This window comes from Canis aureus, chromosome 33 (assembly GCF_053574225.1).
Source record: "Canis aureus isolate CA01 chromosome 33, VMU_Caureus_v.1.0, whole genome shotgun sequence".
NCBI classification, from domain to species: domain Eukaryota; kingdom Metazoa; phylum Chordata; class Mammalia; order Carnivora; family Canidae; genus Canis; species Canis aureus.
The window spans coordinates 2,709,821-2,728,087 of record NC_135643.1 but is presented as its reverse complement, the minus strand read 5'-3'; the positions used below and the strand labels follow the sequence as shown (position 1 = coordinate 2,728,087).

At 38.8% G+C, this 18,267-nt stretch overlaps 1 protein-coding gene across 6 annotated transcripts in view; it reads right to left on the bottom strand.

The window, feature by feature from the left end:
* Positions 1–607: 607 nt before the first annotated feature.
* Positions 608–18,267, bottom strand: part of MRPL1 (mitochondrial ribosomal protein L1) — a 156,481-nt gene continuing 138,821 nt past the window's right edge. For 4 of the 6 annotated variants that reach the window (XM_077882610.1, XM_077882608.1, XM_077882609.1 and 1 more), the window contains 2 exons: positions 15,527–15,608; positions 608–918 (listed from right to left, as the gene is read on the bottom strand). In XM_077882610.1, the coding sequence (XP_077738736.1) occupies positions 800–918; positions 15,527–15,608 (201 nt within the window). In that variant the 3' untranslated portion in view covers positions 608–799. The remainder of the gene's footprint in view (positions 919–15,526; positions 15,609–18,267) is intronic. The other 2 variants (XR_013371100.1, XR_013371101.1) reach the window with 2 other exon arrangements.

Genomic DNA, 18,267 nt, shown 5'->3' with positions numbered 1-18,267 from the left:
GAAAACACTATACACTATATGTATATTGTAAAGCACCATTAAATTATATAGTGTTGTCATTATAAAACCCCACAAATATTTTAAATTAATTCCTAAAAGGAAAAACGATTTCCCACTCACATGTTTTAATGTCTTAGTCATTTTCTATGTTCACGCTATCACAAGTGACATTTAAAATTCTTAGAATGAACACTTGCCAGACTTTTTCTTTAGAAAATAGTCAAATTTGGGATCCCTGGGTGGCGCAGCGGTTTGGCACCTGCCTTTGGCCCAGGGCGTGATCCTGGAGACCCAGGATCGAATCCCACGTCGGGCTCCCAGTGCATGGAGCCTGCTTCTCCCTCTGCCTGTGTCTCTGTCTCTCTCTCTCTCTCTCTCTCTCTGTGTGACTATCATAAATAAATAAAAATTAAAAAAAAAAGAAAATAGTCAAATTTGTGATATAGCTCACGACTTGCCATTCTCTATCTTACAAAAATTGAGAATATTACTTTTCCCCAGACAGTATGGCTCTCAAGGGAAAGTTATTAAGCTAGATATTGCCACTATAATTACCAGCATGTAGAATCTAAATTCTAAAGAAGACAATTTAATAGGATTTAAAATATAGGTTCAGAGAGAGAAAATTTTATTTGCTTATTTTGGAAAGTGTTGTTGTAAGATTTTCCAAGCGTTAAAATTCACTGTCAAACACGATGACTGAGAAATAACAAGACACCAAATATAGAAATTATACAGTTTTATAATTTTCTCTGTTGCTTCTTAATCCACTGAAAATAATTTAATAATATAACATTTTTTACGCATCTTCTTTGTTACTTTCTTCGGTTTCTACTTCTTTAGGCAACAATGGCTTGATCTTTAGTAATAAACCTTCACTTGTTGAAGTACGAAGGAAAGCTCGTACCACGAAAGGTCCTGGAAACAAAGAATCAACTTTTGTTTTATTTCATAGATATATAATGAGCAAATAGAAACGTACAACAAACCTTTTAAAACTCATGTTATATTTTCTACTTGAAAAGTATTTATATAACTGAATTAATATTGTGAATTATAAAGATCATCTCATCTCTAAAGTAGAAGACAAACTAACTGTACTGTAGCATATTAGTGTTTTATCATTAAAACTACATATTCTGTAATAATTCATTTCTCTCTTCCAGAAAATGACCACCCAGAATTTATTTTACTGCAGAGCTGAAAGTGAAGGGAGCAGGTGGTGATATTTACATTTGATGGCATATTCTAAATATTTATATGAAACAGTACTGATGCTACTTTGTGTTACTGAACATTTAGCACAATTCCTTAAAAATTAAATAGCTTTTCATAAGAACAATTAAGGCACTTCATTTAAATTGTCAAAAAAAAAAAAAAAAAGATGGGAGATAGTTCAAGATGACAGCTTAAGAAGATCCTTAACTCATCTCCTCCCACAGACACAATAAATTTACAACTATATATGGAACAAATTCCTCGAAAAAGTCCTGAAGACTAGATGAGCAGCATCTCCACAACAACGGATAAAAGGGCTGCACTGAGACACATGGGAAAGTCAGAGACAACACTCTGCAAAAACACCATCCCAGGCAAGGCGATCAACAATTAGGAGGGATCTCAAAAATACAGTACTTTTCCCTGAGGACCAAGGGCTTTGTCTCCCACACCAGGCATCCCAACCACTGTGTCTTATACAAGAGAGATGAGCTCCCAAAATATATGAATTTGAAAACCAACAGTGCATTCAGAACCCCAGAACTGGGAAGAGCAGAGAACTTGCTCTTAAAGGGCTCACACACAAACTCACTCACTCCACAACTGGTGCCAAAGAAGCAGTTTGAGAAGTGTCTAGACCATATGTGAAGGAAACCCACTTATTATCTTAAAGCAACTGCTAGAATGCAGGAACCTATTGAGACTCTCTCTCTGAGGATGAAAGTGCAGGTTGAGGCCATTTTTGCAATATCATTTGACTTCGCTAATGCTAATGCTGGAAGAGTCATGTTGGCAATGCCACTTTAACCTACTAGTGCCACTGGGCATGCTCTGCCCCCACATGCCATAGCCACAGCACAGCTGGTGGTCAAGAGTCCCATGTACCACTACCTTGCTGTGTTGCAGTCAAATCACAACCAGCCAGGTGGGCAGCCCCAACCAAAAATACAGCCTGTTACACAGTCAGCCAGGTGAACCCCCACCCCCATTCCTTCATTCCTACCATGCCACAAATAGATAAGCACCCCACATACAGCTGGCAGGTGTGTGAAGCCCACACAGGGTATATCCCTTGAGCACGTACGTGGCTCCCTCCTACAGCTAAGCACCACAGAAAATCTTGTACATGGCCAACAAATCTTGTTGCCTACAGAAGTAGAAACCAAAGAAAGTAACAAATCTACCAGTCCCTCAAGTAATACATAGAAACACACAAAATCAGGCCAAATTTGGAGGTAAAGAAATATGTTCCAAATGAAAGAACAAGGAAAAACCTGAGAAAAAGACCTTAATGAAATGGAGATAAGTAATCTATCTGATAAAGAGATCAAAGTAATGGTCATAAAGATGCTCACTCAGAAGAATAAATAAACACAAGGAGAACTTCAACAAAGAGAGACAAAATATATGAAAATACCAAACAAAAATCAGAGCTGAAGAATAAAATTACTGAATTGAAAAATACACTGGAAGGGTTCAATAGCACCTGGATGAAGAACATATCAGCAACCTGTAAGACGCAACAATGGACTCACCCAGACAGGGAAACAAACAAACAAACAAAAAAAGAATTTTAAATTGTGAAAATAGCTTAAGGAATACATAGGACAACACCAAGCAAAATAATATTCTCATTATAGGGGTTCCATAAAGAAAAGAAACAGGCAGAAAACTTATAACAAAGAAATAATAACTGAAAACCCTAACTTGAGGAAGGACATCAACATCCAAATCCAAGAAGGTCAGAAAGTTCCAAATAAGATAAAACCAAAGAGATTCACACCAAGACACATTATAATTAAAATGTCAAAAGTTAAAGTTAAAAGTAGCAGGAAAAAAACAGCTTGATACACACAAAGGAAACCCCATAAGGCTATCAGCAAATTTTTCATAGGAAACTTTGAAGGCCAAGAGTAAAGGGCAGGACATATTCAAGGTGCTTAAAAGAAAAAACCTACAAGCAGGAATACTCTACCAAGCAAAATTATTCAAAATAGAAGGAGAGATAGAGTTTTTCAAATAAGTAAAAGCTAAAGGAGTTAATAATCACTAAACTAATCTTATTAAGAAATGTCAAAAGGACTTCTTTAAACTGAAATGAAATAGTACTAATAATGACAAGAAAACATACTAAAGTAAAAAGAATCTCACTGGAAAATGTAAATATATTATAAAAGTAGTACATTTACTCACCTATATGGCTAGCATAAAAGTCAAAAGACAAAAGTAGTAAAACTAAAACTGTAATAATTAGTTAAGGGATATATAAAATGAAAAAGTGTAAAATGTGACATAAAAACCATAAAATACAGAGGGTGGAAAAAAACTGTAGATTTCCCAGGGTGTTAGGGTGGCTCAGTTAGTTAGGGATCTGCCTTTGGCTCAGGTCATGATCCCACAGCACTGAGATCAAGTCCTGCATCAGGCTCCCTGCTCAGTAGGGAGTATTCTACCTCTACCTTCCTCCCACTCATGCTTGCTCCCTCTCTCTCACTCAAAGAAATCAAATCTTTAAAAAAAAATGCAGAGTTCTGGAATGAGTTTCAATTAAGTTGCTACCAATTGAAAACAAACTGTTATATACATAGAATGGTATATATGAACCGCATGGTAGCCACAAGGAAAAAAACCTATCACAAATATAAAAAGAAAATGAGAAAGGAATCTAAATATAACAATAAAGAAAACTATCACATCAAAAGAGACAGAGGAACAACAAAAACACTCAGAAAACAATTAACAAAATGGCAATAAGCAGGGATGCGTGGGTAACTCAGCAGTTAAGCATCTGCCTTTGTTTTTTTGGGTTTTTTTTTGGGTTTTTTTAGCATCTGCCTTTGGCTCAGGGCATGATCCTGGGATCTGGGATCGAGTCCCACATTGGGCTTCTTCTTTTTTTTTTTTTTTTAAGTTTTATTTGTTTACGATAGTCACAGAGAGAGAGAGAGAGAGAGGCAGAGACATAGGCAGAGGGAGAAGCAGGCTCCATGCACCGGGAGCCCGATGTGGAATTCGATCCCGGGTCTCCAGGATCATGCCCTGGGCCAAAGGCAGGCGCCAAACCGCTGCGCCACCCAGGGATCCCCCACATTGGGCTTCTTTAGGGAAGCCTGCTGCTCCCTCTGCCTATGCCTCTCTCTCTCTGTGTCTCTCATGAATAAATAAATACAATCTTAAAAAAAATGGCAATAACTACACACCTATCAATAATTACTTTAAATGTAAATGGACTAAATCTTTCAATCAGAAGAGAGAGAGTGGCTGAATGAATTTAAAAACAAAAACAAAAAACAAGACTCATCTATACTCTGCCTACAAGAAACTAAGCTCAGAAGTAAAAACTGAGTAAAGGGATGGAAAAAAGATATTCTATGCAAATGGAAACAAACAAAAAGCTGGTGTGGCTAGGCTTATCCAACAAAATAGATTTTAAAACAGACTGTAGTAAAAGAAGGGCAAACTATATAATGATGAAAGGGTCAACCTGGCAAGAAGATATAGCATGTATAGGGATGCCTGGGTTTCTCAGCAGTTAAGCATCTGCCTTTGGCTCAGGGCGTGATCCTGGAGTCCCAGGATCGAGTCCCACAACGGGCTCCTGAGGGAGCCTGCTTCTCCCTCTGCCTATGTCTCTGCCTCTCTCTGTCACGAATAAATAAAATCTAAAAAGAAAAGAAAAGAAAATACAGCATGTATAAATATCTATGCAACCAACATAAAAGCACCAAAATACATAAAACAAGATTATATATAAAAAAGATAAAGATTACACAAAAAACTGTTAGAACCAATAAACAAATTCAATAAAGTGACAGGGTACAAAATGAATATACAAAAATCAGTTGTTTCTAGACATTAACAACAAAATATCACAAAGAGAAATTAAGGTAACAATCCCATTACAATTATATTGTAAAGAATAAAATACCTAGGAATAAATCTAATAAGGAAGGTGAAAGATTACACTGAACACTGTAAGACAGTAATAGAAGAAATTGAAGATGATACAAAGAAATAGATATTCCATGCACACGGATTAGAAGAATTAATATTTTTAGAATGTACATTACCCAAAGCGATCTAAAATTAAATGCAATCTCTATTAGAATTTCAATGGTATTGTTCAGAAATAGAACAAATAACTCTAAAATTTTTATGGAACCACAAAATTTGTTTGGCTACCCTGAGTAGCCAAAACAATCCTAACAAAGAACAAAGCCAGGGCAGCCCGGGTTGCTCAGTGGTTTGGTGCCGCCTGCAGCCCAGGGTGTCACCCTGGAGTCCCGGGATCGAGTCCCACGTCAGGTTCCCTGCATGGAGCCTGCTTCTCCCTCTGCCTGTGTTGCTGCCTCTCTCTCTCTCTCTCTCTGTCTCTATGAATAATAAATAAATAAATCTTTAAAAAAATAAAATAAAATAGGATGGTATTGACATAAAAAAACATATGGGAGGGGAGGGCAAGATGGTAGAGGAGTAAGTGCAACTCACTTGGCCCCACCAACAAACCTAGGTAACTTTCAAATCGTCCTGAAAACCTATGAATTCGATCTGAGATTTAAAGAGAGAACAGCTGGAACGCTATAGAGAGAAGGGTTTTTGCTTCTAACAAGGTAGGAAGGCAGAAAAATAATAAAGAAGAATCAAGTGGGGAGGGGGGCCGAGGAGCCGGGCTCAGGGGGGCGGTGAGAGCCTCGGGGTAGGAGAGCCCAGACCCGGGGACACTGAAACTTGAAAAAATCCGCACCAGGATTCTTCCCAGACTGACGAAAAGGTGCTCAGCAGGGAAACGAGCTCAGCAGGGAAATGGGGCAAAATTGCAGGAGGGGCAGTGGAGCTTTGGTTTCCCAGAGTCACTAATAGAGCAAGTGCGCCCGGGAGAGAGCACACCGTGCACACCATGGCTAATCTTGTTGAAGGGCTGGAGCCCGCACGGGGCAGGACCATGGGGAGATGCCCGTGGGTCAGGGGGCTCCGGGGGCAGGGAGCTGCGCCCTGCTGCCTTCAGGAGCCACGGCCCCAGGCGCGTGATTCCAGCAGCACAGGCTCCGGATCCCAGAGCGCTGGGGGGACACAGCCCACGATCCTGCGCTCCCCCAGGACACACGGAGGCAGGGAGGGCACAGGACAGCGAGGACGCTCTTGCTGCTGGGTGCCCCCAAGCTGTGCAGGTCAGTGCCTCCTCACCCCCCACCCCACGCAGGGAGCATGTAGTCCAGTGTGGACTGGGAGAAGGCAGTGGTTACTGCGGGGAGCTGACTCCAGGGCTGGAGAGCTGGCCGCTGCCAGTGTTGTTATTCCTCCCGGTGTCACCGTGTGCCTGGGAGAGGCGGCTGCCAGAGAACAACAGGGGCCTCACTGAGCCCAGCAGCTGGCAGGGGGCGGGGCAGCTCCCTCAGGTGCGCACACCTGAGAATCAGCACAGCAGGCCCCTCACCTGAAAGACCAGCTGAAAGACAGGGGAAGAGCAAGTTCTTCACTAAGCAGCACTGGAAAGCTCCAGGGGAAGTCGAGGGAGTTACAGTATACAGAACCAGAGGGTACCCCTATTTTTTTCTTCCTTTTTCCAGTACAACTCGTTTTTATATCAGACTGCAAAATTTCCAATTTTTTTTCTCTTTTCCCATCCTAATTACAATGTTTTACCACCTCTTCATTTTTAAGATTCTTCCTTTATGACTTTCATACAATTAGAGGTCCCACATATATTTTCCACTTCTAGATTCCCTTCAACATACTCAACTTAGGGATCCCTGGGTGGCGCAGCAGTTTGGCGCCAGCCTTTGGCCCAGGGCGCGATCCTGGAGACCCGGGATCGAATCCCACGTCAGGCTCCCAGTGCATGGAGCCTGCTTATTCTCCTTCTGCCTGTGTCTCTGCCTCTCTCTCTCTCTCACTGTGTGCCTATCATAAATAAAAAAAAAAAAAAAAAAAAAACATACTCAACTTAATTTTGGGAGATACACAAGATATGTTTTTTTTTTTTTGTCTGTGTTTTTTGTTTCCTTTGCCTCATTTTGTTCTACAATGGTGAAAGTTAATATAACCTTCTAAAACATGACCAGCATGCACCCAGAACCAAGTGGTATACTGTGCTGGTTCATTCTGTGAGATTCCTCATTTCCATTCTGCCCCCTCTTTTATCTCATTTATGTTTTGGTGGTCTATGTTGGGGCCCTCCACAAGTAGTTCTGGTTTATATAAATTTGGGACTAAGCATCTTCTAACATACAGAACTTAATATACTCAAAAACAAGAGGATCACCCTCTAAACCCCTCAGGTAGACTACATTCTCCCTCCACTACAACTTCATCACCACCACCATCTCCCAGTCCCCCTCTCCTTTTTCTTCTTTCTTCTTTCTTCTTCCTCTTCCTCCTCCTCCTCCCCCTCCCCCTCCCCCTCCCCCTCCCTCTTCTTCTTCTTCTTCTTCTTCCTCTTCCTCCTCTTCTCCTCTCCTCCTCCTCCTCCTCCTCCTCCTCCTCCTCTTCTTCTTCTTCTTCTCTCTTCTTTAGGATTTCGGCCTTTTATTTTTTACTACTTTGTTTTAAAATCTGTTTTTCACTTTAGTGATCCTTTTGTTTTATTTTGTTCTAATCTTTGTTTTCAATTTCTGGTCTCTGACCTTGGCAGAATCATCAAGGGTGAAATTTACTTAGGTCGTGGTTGATGTTCTTGACACAGTCCGCTCATACAGCCACTCTGCACTGAGCAAAAGGACTAGAAAGAAGAACTCACCACAAAAGAAAGAATCAGAAACAGTACTCTCTCCCACAGAGTTACAGAATTTGGATTACAATTAGATATCAGAAAGCCAATTCAGAAGCACAATTATAAAGCTACTGGTGGATCTGGAAAAAAGCATAAAGGAATCAAGAGATTTCATGGCTGCAGAATTTAGATCTAATCAGGCTGAAATTAAAAATCAATTAAATGAGATGCAATCCAAACTGGAGGTCTTAACCATGAGGGTTGATGAGGTAGAAGAGAGTGAGTGACATAGAAAACAAGTTGATGGCAAGGAAGGAAGCTGAGGAAAAAAGAGAAAAACAAAAGATCATGAGGAAAGGTTAAGGAAAATAAATGACAGCCTCAGAAGGAAAAAATCTATGTATAATTGGGGTTCCAGAGGGCGCCGAGAGGGACAGAGCCAGAAAGCATATTTGAACAAATCATAGCTGAGAACTTCCCTAATTTGGGGAGGGAAACAGATATTCAGATCCAGGAGATAGACAGGTCCCCCCGCCCCGCCAAGATCAATAAAAACTGTTCAATACCTTGACATTTAATAGTGAAACTTGCAAATTCCAAAAATAAAGAGAAAATCCTTAAAGCAGCAAGAGACTAGAGATCCCTAACTTACATGGGGAGAAATATGAGATTAACAGCAGACCCCTCCACAGAGACCTGGCAGGCCAGAAAGGGCTGGCAGGATATATTCAGGGTCCTAAATCAGAACATGCAGCAAGAATACTCTATCCAGCATGGCTCTCATTCAGAATAGAAGGAGAGATAAAGAGCTTCCAAGATAGGCAGAAACTGAAAGAATATGTGACCACCAAACTAGCTCTGCAAGAAATATTAAGGGGGATCCTGTAAAAGAAAGAGGACGCCCAAAGAAACAACCCACAAAAAAAGGGACTGAATAGGTATCATGATGACACTAAATTCATATCTTTCAATAGTAACTCTGAACGTGAATGGGCTTAATGATCCCATCAAAAGACGCAGGGTTTCAGACTGGATAAAAAAGCAAGACCCATCTATTTGCTGTCTACAACAGACCCATTTTAGACCTAAGGACACCTCCAGCCTGAAAATGAAAGGTTGGAGAACCATTTACCACTCAAATGGTCCTCAAAAGAAAGCTGGGGTAGCCATTCTTGTATCAGATAAATTAAAGTTTATTCCAAAGACTGTAGTAAGAGATGAAGAGGGACACTATATCATACTTAAAGGATGTACCCAACAAGAGGACCTAACAATCATGAATATTTATGCCCCTAATGCGGGAGCTGCCAAGTATATCAATTAATAACCAAAGTTAAGACATACTTAGATAACAATATACTTATACTGGGAGACTTCAACATGGTGGTTTCTACAAATGACAGATCTTCTAAGCACAACATCTCCAAAGAAATGAGAGCTTTAAATGATACACTGGAACAGATGGATTTCACAGATATTTACAGAACTTTACATCCAAATACAACTGAATACACAAATTCTTCTCAAGTGCACATGGAACTTCCTCCAGAATAGACCACATACTGGGTCACAAATCAGGTCTTAGACTAGGATTGTCCCCTGCATATTTTCAGACCATAATGCTTTGAAACTAGAACTCAATCACAAGAAGAAATTTGGAAGAAATTGAAACACATAGAGGTTAAAGACCATGCTGCTAAAAGATGAAAGGGTCAACCAGGAAATTAGAGAAGAATTAAAAAGATTCATGAAAACTAATGAGAATGAAGATACAACCGTTCAAAATCTTTGGGATACAGCAAAAGCAGTCCTGAGAGGGAAATAAGTTGCAATACAAGCCTCCCTCAAAAAATTGGAAAAAAACTCAAATACACAAGCTAACCTTGCACGTAAAGGAACTGGAGAAAAAACAGCAAATAAAACCTACACCTAGCAGAAGAAGAGAATTAATAAAGATACGAGCAGGGCAGCCCGGGTGGCACAGGAGTTTAGGGCCATCTGCCGCCCGGGGTGTGATCCTGGAGACTCGGGATTGAGTCCCGCGTCAGGCTTCCTGCATGGAGCCTACTTCTCCCTCTGCCTGTGTCTCTGACTCTCTCTCTCTCTCTCTGAATGAATGAATGAATGAATAAATAAATCTTTAAAAAAAAAAAAGATATGAGCAGAACTCAATGAAATAGAGACCAGAAGAACTGTAGAACAGATCAACAAAACCAGAAGTTGGTTCTTTGAATAAATTAATAAGATAGATAAACTATTAGCCAGCCTTATTAAAAACAAAAAAGAAACAACTCAAATTAATAAAATCATAAATGAAAAAGGAGAGATCACAACCAATTCTAAGGAAATACAAACGATTTTGAATACGTATTATGAACAGCTATGTGCTAATAAATTAGGCAATCTAGAAGAAATGGACGCATTTCTGGAAAACCATAAACTACCAAAACTGGAACAGGAAGAAATAGAAAACCTGAACAGGCCAATAACCAACATGGAAATTGAAGCAGTTATCAAAAACCTCCCAAAGCACAAATGCCCAGGGCCAGATGGCTTCCCAGGGGAATTCTATCAAACGTTTAAAGAAGAAACAATACCTATTCTACTAAAGCTGTTCCAAAAGATAGAAAGGGATGGAGTACTTCCAAACTCGTTCTATGAGGCCAGCATCACCTTAATTCCAAAACTAAAGACCCCACCAAAAAGGAGAATTACAGACCAATATCCCTGATGAACACGGATGCAAAAATTCTCAACAAGAGACTAACCAATAGGACACCCAGGACTCCAAGATGGCGTCATCCGTACCAGTGAAGGAAAAGAAGCTCATGGAGGTGAAACTAGGAGAGCTGCCAGGCTGGATACTGATCTGGGATTTCACCCCTTAGGGCATTTTTGGAGCATTTCAAAGAGGTTACTACCGGTGTACAGCAAGTATTCAATGTGAAGTAGGGGTCGTCACTGGGATTTCTATGGTACTGGCTGCTTATGTGCTGTTCAACTACTTTTGTTCTTACAAGGAGCTCAAACAAAACAGCTACACAAGTACCACTGAAGAGGGCCCAGTGTGGAAGCACGTTTGGCATTCCTGACCATGACTTTTGCCTGGCATCCTTGAATCCTTTCATTACCTAATTCACAATTATTATCCAATAAAAGTTGACTGTTGAAAAGAAAAAGATACTAGCCAATAGGATCCAACAGTACATTAAGAAGATTATTCACCATGACCAAGTGGGATTTATCCCCGGTATACAAGGCTGTTTCAAAACTCGTAAAACAATTAATGTGATAGATCACATTAATAAGAGAAAAAAACAAGAACCATATAATCCTCTCAATATGTACAGAGAAAACATTTGACAAAATACAGCATCCATTCCTGATCAAAACTCTTCAGAGTGTAGGGATAGAGGGAACATTCCCCAGCGTCTTAAAAGCCATCTATGAAAAGCCCACAGAAAACATCATTCTCAATGGGAAAACACTGGGAGCCTTTCCCCTAAGATCAGGAACATGACAGGGATGTCCACTCTCACCACTGCTAGTCAACAGTACTAGAAGTCCTAGCCTCAGCAATCAGACAACAAAAAGAAATAAAAGGCACTCAAATTGGTAAAGAAGAAGTCAAACTCTCCCTCTTTGCAGATGACATGGTACTATATATAGAAAACCCAAAAGGCTCCACCCCAAGATTGCTAAAACTCATACAGCAATTCGGCAGTGTGGCAGGATACAAAATCAATGCCCAGAAATCAGTGGCATTTCTATACACTAACAATGAGACTGAAGAAAGAGAAATTAAGGAGTCAGTCCCATTTACAATTGCACCCAAAAGCATAAGATACCTAGGAATAAACCTAACCAAAGAGGTAAAGGATCTATACCCTAAAACCTACAGAACACTTCTGAAAGAAATTGAGGAAGACACAATGAGATGGAAAAATATTCCACGCTCATGGATTGAAGAATTACCATTGTGAAAATGTCAACACTACCCAGGGCAATTGACACATTTAATGCAATCCCTCTCAAAATACCAGGGACTTTCTTCAGAGAGTTAGAACAAATAATCTTAAGATTTGTGTGGAATCAGAAAAGACCCTGAATAGCCAGGGGAATATTGAAAAAGAAAACCAGAGCCGGGGGCATCACAATGCTGGATTTCAGGTTGTACTACAAAGCTGTGGTAATCAAGACAGTGTGGTACTGGCACAAAAAACAGATACAGAGATCAATGGAACAGAATAGAGAACCCAGAAATGGGCCCTCTATTCTATGGTCAACTAATATTCGACAAAGCAGGAAAGACTATCCACGGAAAAAGGACAGTCTCTTCAATAAATGGTGCTGGGAATTTGGACAGCCACATGTAGAAGAATGAAACTAGACCATTCTCTTACAGCAGACATAAAGATAAACTCAAAATGGATGAAAGATCTAAATGTGAGACAAGAATCCATCAAAATCCTAGAGGACAACACAGGCAACACCCCTTTTAGAACTTGGACACAGCAACTTCTTGCAAGACACATCTATGAAGGCAAGGGAAACAAAGCAAAAATGAATTATTGGGACTTACTCAAGATAAAAAGCTTCTGCACAGCAAAAGAAACAGTCAACAAAACTGAAAGACAACCTACAGAATGGGAGAAGATATTTGCAAATGACACATCAGATAAAGGGCTAGTATCCAAGATCTATAAAGAACTTATTAAACTCAATAGCAAAGAAACAAACAATCCAATCATGAAATGGGCAAAAGTCATGAACAGAAATTTCACCAAAGAAGACATACACATGGCCATCAAGCACATGAGAAAATGCTCCGCATCCTTGCCATCAGGGAAATACAAATCAAAACCACAATGAGATACTACCTCACACCAGTGAGAATGGGGAAAATTAATAAGACAGGAAGCAACAAATGTTGGAGAGGATGTGGAGAAAAGGGAACCCTCTTTCACTTTTGGTGGGAATGTGAACTGGTACAGCCACTTTGGAAAACTGAGTGGAGGTTCCTCAAAGAGTTAAAAATAGACCTGCCCTATGACTCAGCAATTGCACTGCCGGGGATTTACCCCAAAGATACAGATGCAGTGAAACGCCGGGACACCTGTACCCCAATGTTTATAGCAGCAATGGCCACAATAGGCAAATTGTGGTAGGAGCCTTGGTGTCCATCGAAAGATGAAGGGATAAAGAAGATGTGGTCTATATATAACAATGGAATATTACTCAGCCATTAGAAACGACAAATACCCGTGGATAGAACTGGAGGGTATTATGCTGAGTGAAGTGAGTCAATTGGAGAAGGACAAACATTATATGGTCTCATTCATTCGGAGAATATAGAAAATAGTGAAAGGATTATAGGGGAAAGGAGAGAAAATGAGTGGGAAATATCAGAGAGGGTGACAGAACATGAGAGACTCCTAACTCTGGGAAACGAACAAGGGGCAGTGGAAGAGAGGTGGGCATGGGGATGGTGCGACTGGGTTTCGGGCACTGAGGGGGGCACTTGATAGGATAAGCTCTGGTTATTATGCCATATTTGGCAAATCGAACTCCAATAAAAAAAATATACAAAAAAAAAAAAGACATATGGATTGATAGAAGAGGACAGAGGGACCAGAAATAAAGCCACACACATATAGTCAATTAATTCACAACAAAGGAAGCAAGGATATATACAATGGAGGAAAGACAGTCTCTTTAATAAATGGTGTGGGAAAACTGGACAGCTACTTGCAAAAGAAGGAAACTGAACCAATACCTCACACCACATACAAAAATTAACTCAAAGAATTTGAAAAATTGAAAGTAAGACCTAAAACCATAAAACTGCTAGAAGAAAACACAAGTCATAAGCTCTTCAACATTGGTCTTAGCAGTTTTTTTTTCTTAGGATGACTAAAAAGGGCAAAAAAAAATAAACAAGTGGGACTATATTTAACTAAAAAGTTCTGCAGAGCAAAGGAAACTATCAACAAAATGAAAAGGCAACTTACTGAACAAAAGAAGGTATCTGCAAATCATATATCCAATAAGGGGTTAATATCCAAAATTCATAAAGAACTCCTATAACTCAATAACAAAAAAATCCAACTTAAAATTGGGCAGAGAATCTAAGTAGACAGTTTCCCAAAGACATACAGATGGACAACAGGCACATGAAAAGAAACTCAACATCATTAATCATTGGAAATGCAAATCAAATGCCTGTCAGAATGGGTATTATCAAAAATAACATGTTGTAAAGGATGTGGAGAAAAAGATAACCCTCATGCATTGTTAGTGGGAATGTAAATTGGTGCAGACACTGGAAAACAGTATGAGGATTCCTCAAAAAATTAAAAAAAGAACAGTCCAGCAATTCCACTTTGGGGTATATCTAAAGAAAATGAACACACTGGTTTGAAAAGATATAAACACCTCTATGTTCCTTTCAGCATATTTATAATAGCCAAGATATGAAAACAACCTAAGTGTCCATCTATACATGAATGAATAAAGAAGATATGGTACACACACACACACACACACACACACACACACACACTATGGAATTCTACTCAGGCATATTAAAGAATGAAATCTTTCTGTGACACTAAAGGACCTTGAAGACACTATCCTAAATGAAATGATTCAGACAGAGAAAGACAAATACCAATGATTTCATTTATAAGTGAAATCTAAAATACAAAACAAACTAACAAAACCAAACCAAACCCCGTGTCACAGATAAGGAGAACAGAGCGGTGGGTGCCAAGGGGGTATAGAGTTGGAGGAGGGACAAGATGGGTGAAGGGGATCAAGAGGTAGAAACATTCAGTTATGAAATAAGTCAATGGGATGTAATGTACAGCACACGGAATACAGTCAATATTATTTTATTAACTTTGTATGTTGACAGATGGTAACTAGTCTTATGGTGGCGATCAAGATCAATTTGCAATGTATACAAATGCTGAATTACTATGTTGTACACTTGAAACTAAAAGAACATTATATGTTAATTATACTTCTATTTAAAAAACTGTAAAAAGAGGATATATTCCTTTTAGAGATTTACTGTTCATCATTCCACTCCTGCCATAGTCTCAGAAGATCCTATACTGAAATTAAAGTGCCTCATAGAATATAAGAATGCATACACATACAATTACTAAGAACTATGGCCATATCTACAACAGCAGAATTAACAATGAGGTATTTATTCACCAGTGTGTTTAACTCCCAAAGAAGGTTAAAAAAAAAAAAAAAAAAAAGCTTAAGATTGTGTTTTAATTATACACTGGGTTATAAAACTAAACTTGACAGAGTCCTATAATAGTAAGTCTATAAACAAAGAGTCTACTGAGTATAATGAACCCTTTTTTGGCTGCAACCAGCCAGGAGTGAAATTGCAAAGAGAATATGCATGGCACATAATGCAATAATAAGGGCACTATATGTGTTCCTAGCCTACTAAACAGCTTCCAGAAAATAATGCTGCTATTGTATACTGTACTTGCTCTTAACTTGATTGTTTTCTTAATATTTTACATTCTTAAAGAATCACAGAGCAATAGGGAAGTACTCCAGCAAATCACTTACCCAAACTGAGTGGTCTGTGCTTACAAACTTCACTGATAACTGCTTGCAGATTGGCAGCTATCTGGTCACTTTGCATATCCAGCTGAAAGAAAAGGATATATAACATTAATAATGTGAAAATGAGAAGATAATGCAACTCTTGGTGACTACACTAGTATTTATTTTAGACAGTGTTTTCCTGAGGCAGAATAAACCATCCCTGATCCCTATCTCCAAGGATTTAGTGATACTTCCTCTTAAAGTTTTTTTTGTTTTCTTTGGTTTTTTTTTTTTTTTTTTTTAAGATTTTATTTATTTATGATAGAGAAAGAGAGAGAGAGAGAGAGAGGCAGAGACACAGGCAGAGGAGAAGCAGGCTCCATGCCGGGAGCCTGACGCGGGACTTGATCCCGGGACCCCAGGATTGTGCCCTGGGCCAAAGGCAGGCGCCAAACCACTGAGCCACCCAGGGATCCCCTTAAAGTTTTTTTTTGTTGATTTACTTTTACTTTTTGTTTTCTTTTTTAAAGATTTTATTTGTGAAATAGAGAGAGCAAGAGTGGGGAAAGGAGGGGTGCAGAGGGACAAGCAGACTCCGCACTGAGAGCAGAGTCCAAAATGAGGCCCAGAGATCATGACCTGAGTAGAAGTCAGACGCTTAACTGATTGAGCCACTCAGGCATCCCCTTTGTTGATTTACTTTTAAAGGACGCCAAGAAAATGTTTAGAAATTCATGCTTGGGATCCCTGGGTGGCGCAGCGGTTTAGCGCCTGCCTTTGGCCCAGGGCGTGATCCTGGAGACCCGGGATCGAATCCCATATCAGGCTCCCGGTGCATGGAGCCTGCTTCTCCCTCTGCCTGTGTCTCTGCCTCTCTCTCTCTCTCTGTGACTATCATACATAAATAAATAAATATTAAAAAAAAAAAAAAAAGAAATTCATGCTTTCAGGAGTACAAAATAAAACTACCACACATTCAAACATACATATCTGATACAGAGACATTTTTCAGGATGCTATGGTAACACTCTATGCAATAACAAATATCTTGCTATTCAACAAAAATTATAGTAAGTACATATATAGTGAACAAGCCCTATTCATAAAACTCCAAAACTTAGCTCACAACTTTGGAATGTTTATCATTCAAATTTAATGCATGTTACTCTTCTAAAATATACCAATTAAAATCAGTTATATTACATCCCGATGTTTAAAGGATTTTACACTTTGCCAAATGAATCAATTTTTTGAAATTCATGTAAAACTCATAATAGCATAATGGAAAAAAAAAACTCATAATAGCATAATGGCAAAAAAAAAAAAAATCACATGGTAAGAGTTCAAGTATGTTTTCTATTTTCTAGTGACTCTGAAACCCCTGTGGAAAATGTGCTGTGTAAGCATGAAGAGAATTCCTCATGAAAAAAAACTATTCTTATCATCACCATTTATTTTACATTCACTTGGACATGATGCAATACCAAATCCTAAATGAGAAGGTTTGGATATTATTGGAGGCATTTTCACGTTATACCAATCCATAAGTGAAACTGTGAGAGGAAAAAAAATAATATCAAGCAATGCTTAATTCACCTTCTTAAGTCCACAGAACTCCATATGTTCTAACCAAGTAGTTCACTGGCAGAAAAGGCACCTTACATTTGCTTTGTTAAAAAGCAAAACAAAAACTAAGATGATCAGCATGTGTCTCCCTTCATCTGTACTTCTCTATGTTAATCAAATTGTCCTTCTTTCTATTATCTAATGAAGTAACCACCACAGCTCTAGTAAGCTCCCTCACCCTTTGTTAAAGACCCACTGCTACCTTAAATTTGGGAAAGTAATAAGTACAAGAAAAAGCAAGATGTCCAACGTATGTTTTTACTATTTACTATTAAGTTACGCTCTACACTGTTATATAATATACTGAATATACTAAACTCAACTATACTTCTGTGGACTCATCCTGCCTACAGTAAGATAAAACAAGATGCTAAACATATGCAACATATGCTTGAAAAACACAAAACAAATACTTCCTCTGCAACTTTCATTATTAGGATAACTTCAATGATTTCATTAAGTTCTGAAATACCTAAAAATGTTTTCAAACATAGTTCATGTTTTTGTCCAAATTTTAGCATGTCTAATTTTTAGTACTGTGTCCTCTACTAAATTTTAAAATATTTATGGGCATAATACGTAATTTTACCTTTTCTTTTAGATATTACATAAAATTATGAAAAAAAATCTATATATTTTATGGTTTATGCAGTAACTGTGATTATTTAATTGGCTATTTGTGCTAATTATGGCCCAGTAAAAGTATGCATGTATGAATTTTATCAAAACTTGCATAGGAAAGGAATTTGGGCTGACAATAACCTAGAGATAACTCAGGAAAGTTAACATTCGTAGGCTTCTCTATCTATATCTCAGTTACTCTGCACTTCTATAGTGCCCTCATGCAATAACATTTTATAGTCTTACAAAAGTAGGACAGACCATTTTGAGATGATATTATCTGTTAGATTCTCAATATCAGAGCATAAGACTTGGTACAGCAGAAAAGAAAACTGGGATTGGTGAACCCTGAACTATAGTAAGCACCATATTCATACATGTGCCTATGTGTGCATTTGAATATCTAATAGTTACAATCCTACTTACGTTTAGTTAAATGACTGCCCACTACAGAACATGATAGTTATTCCTCATTCTGTAGCAGACATGGTTTCAAGAAAAGACTACTGAATCTT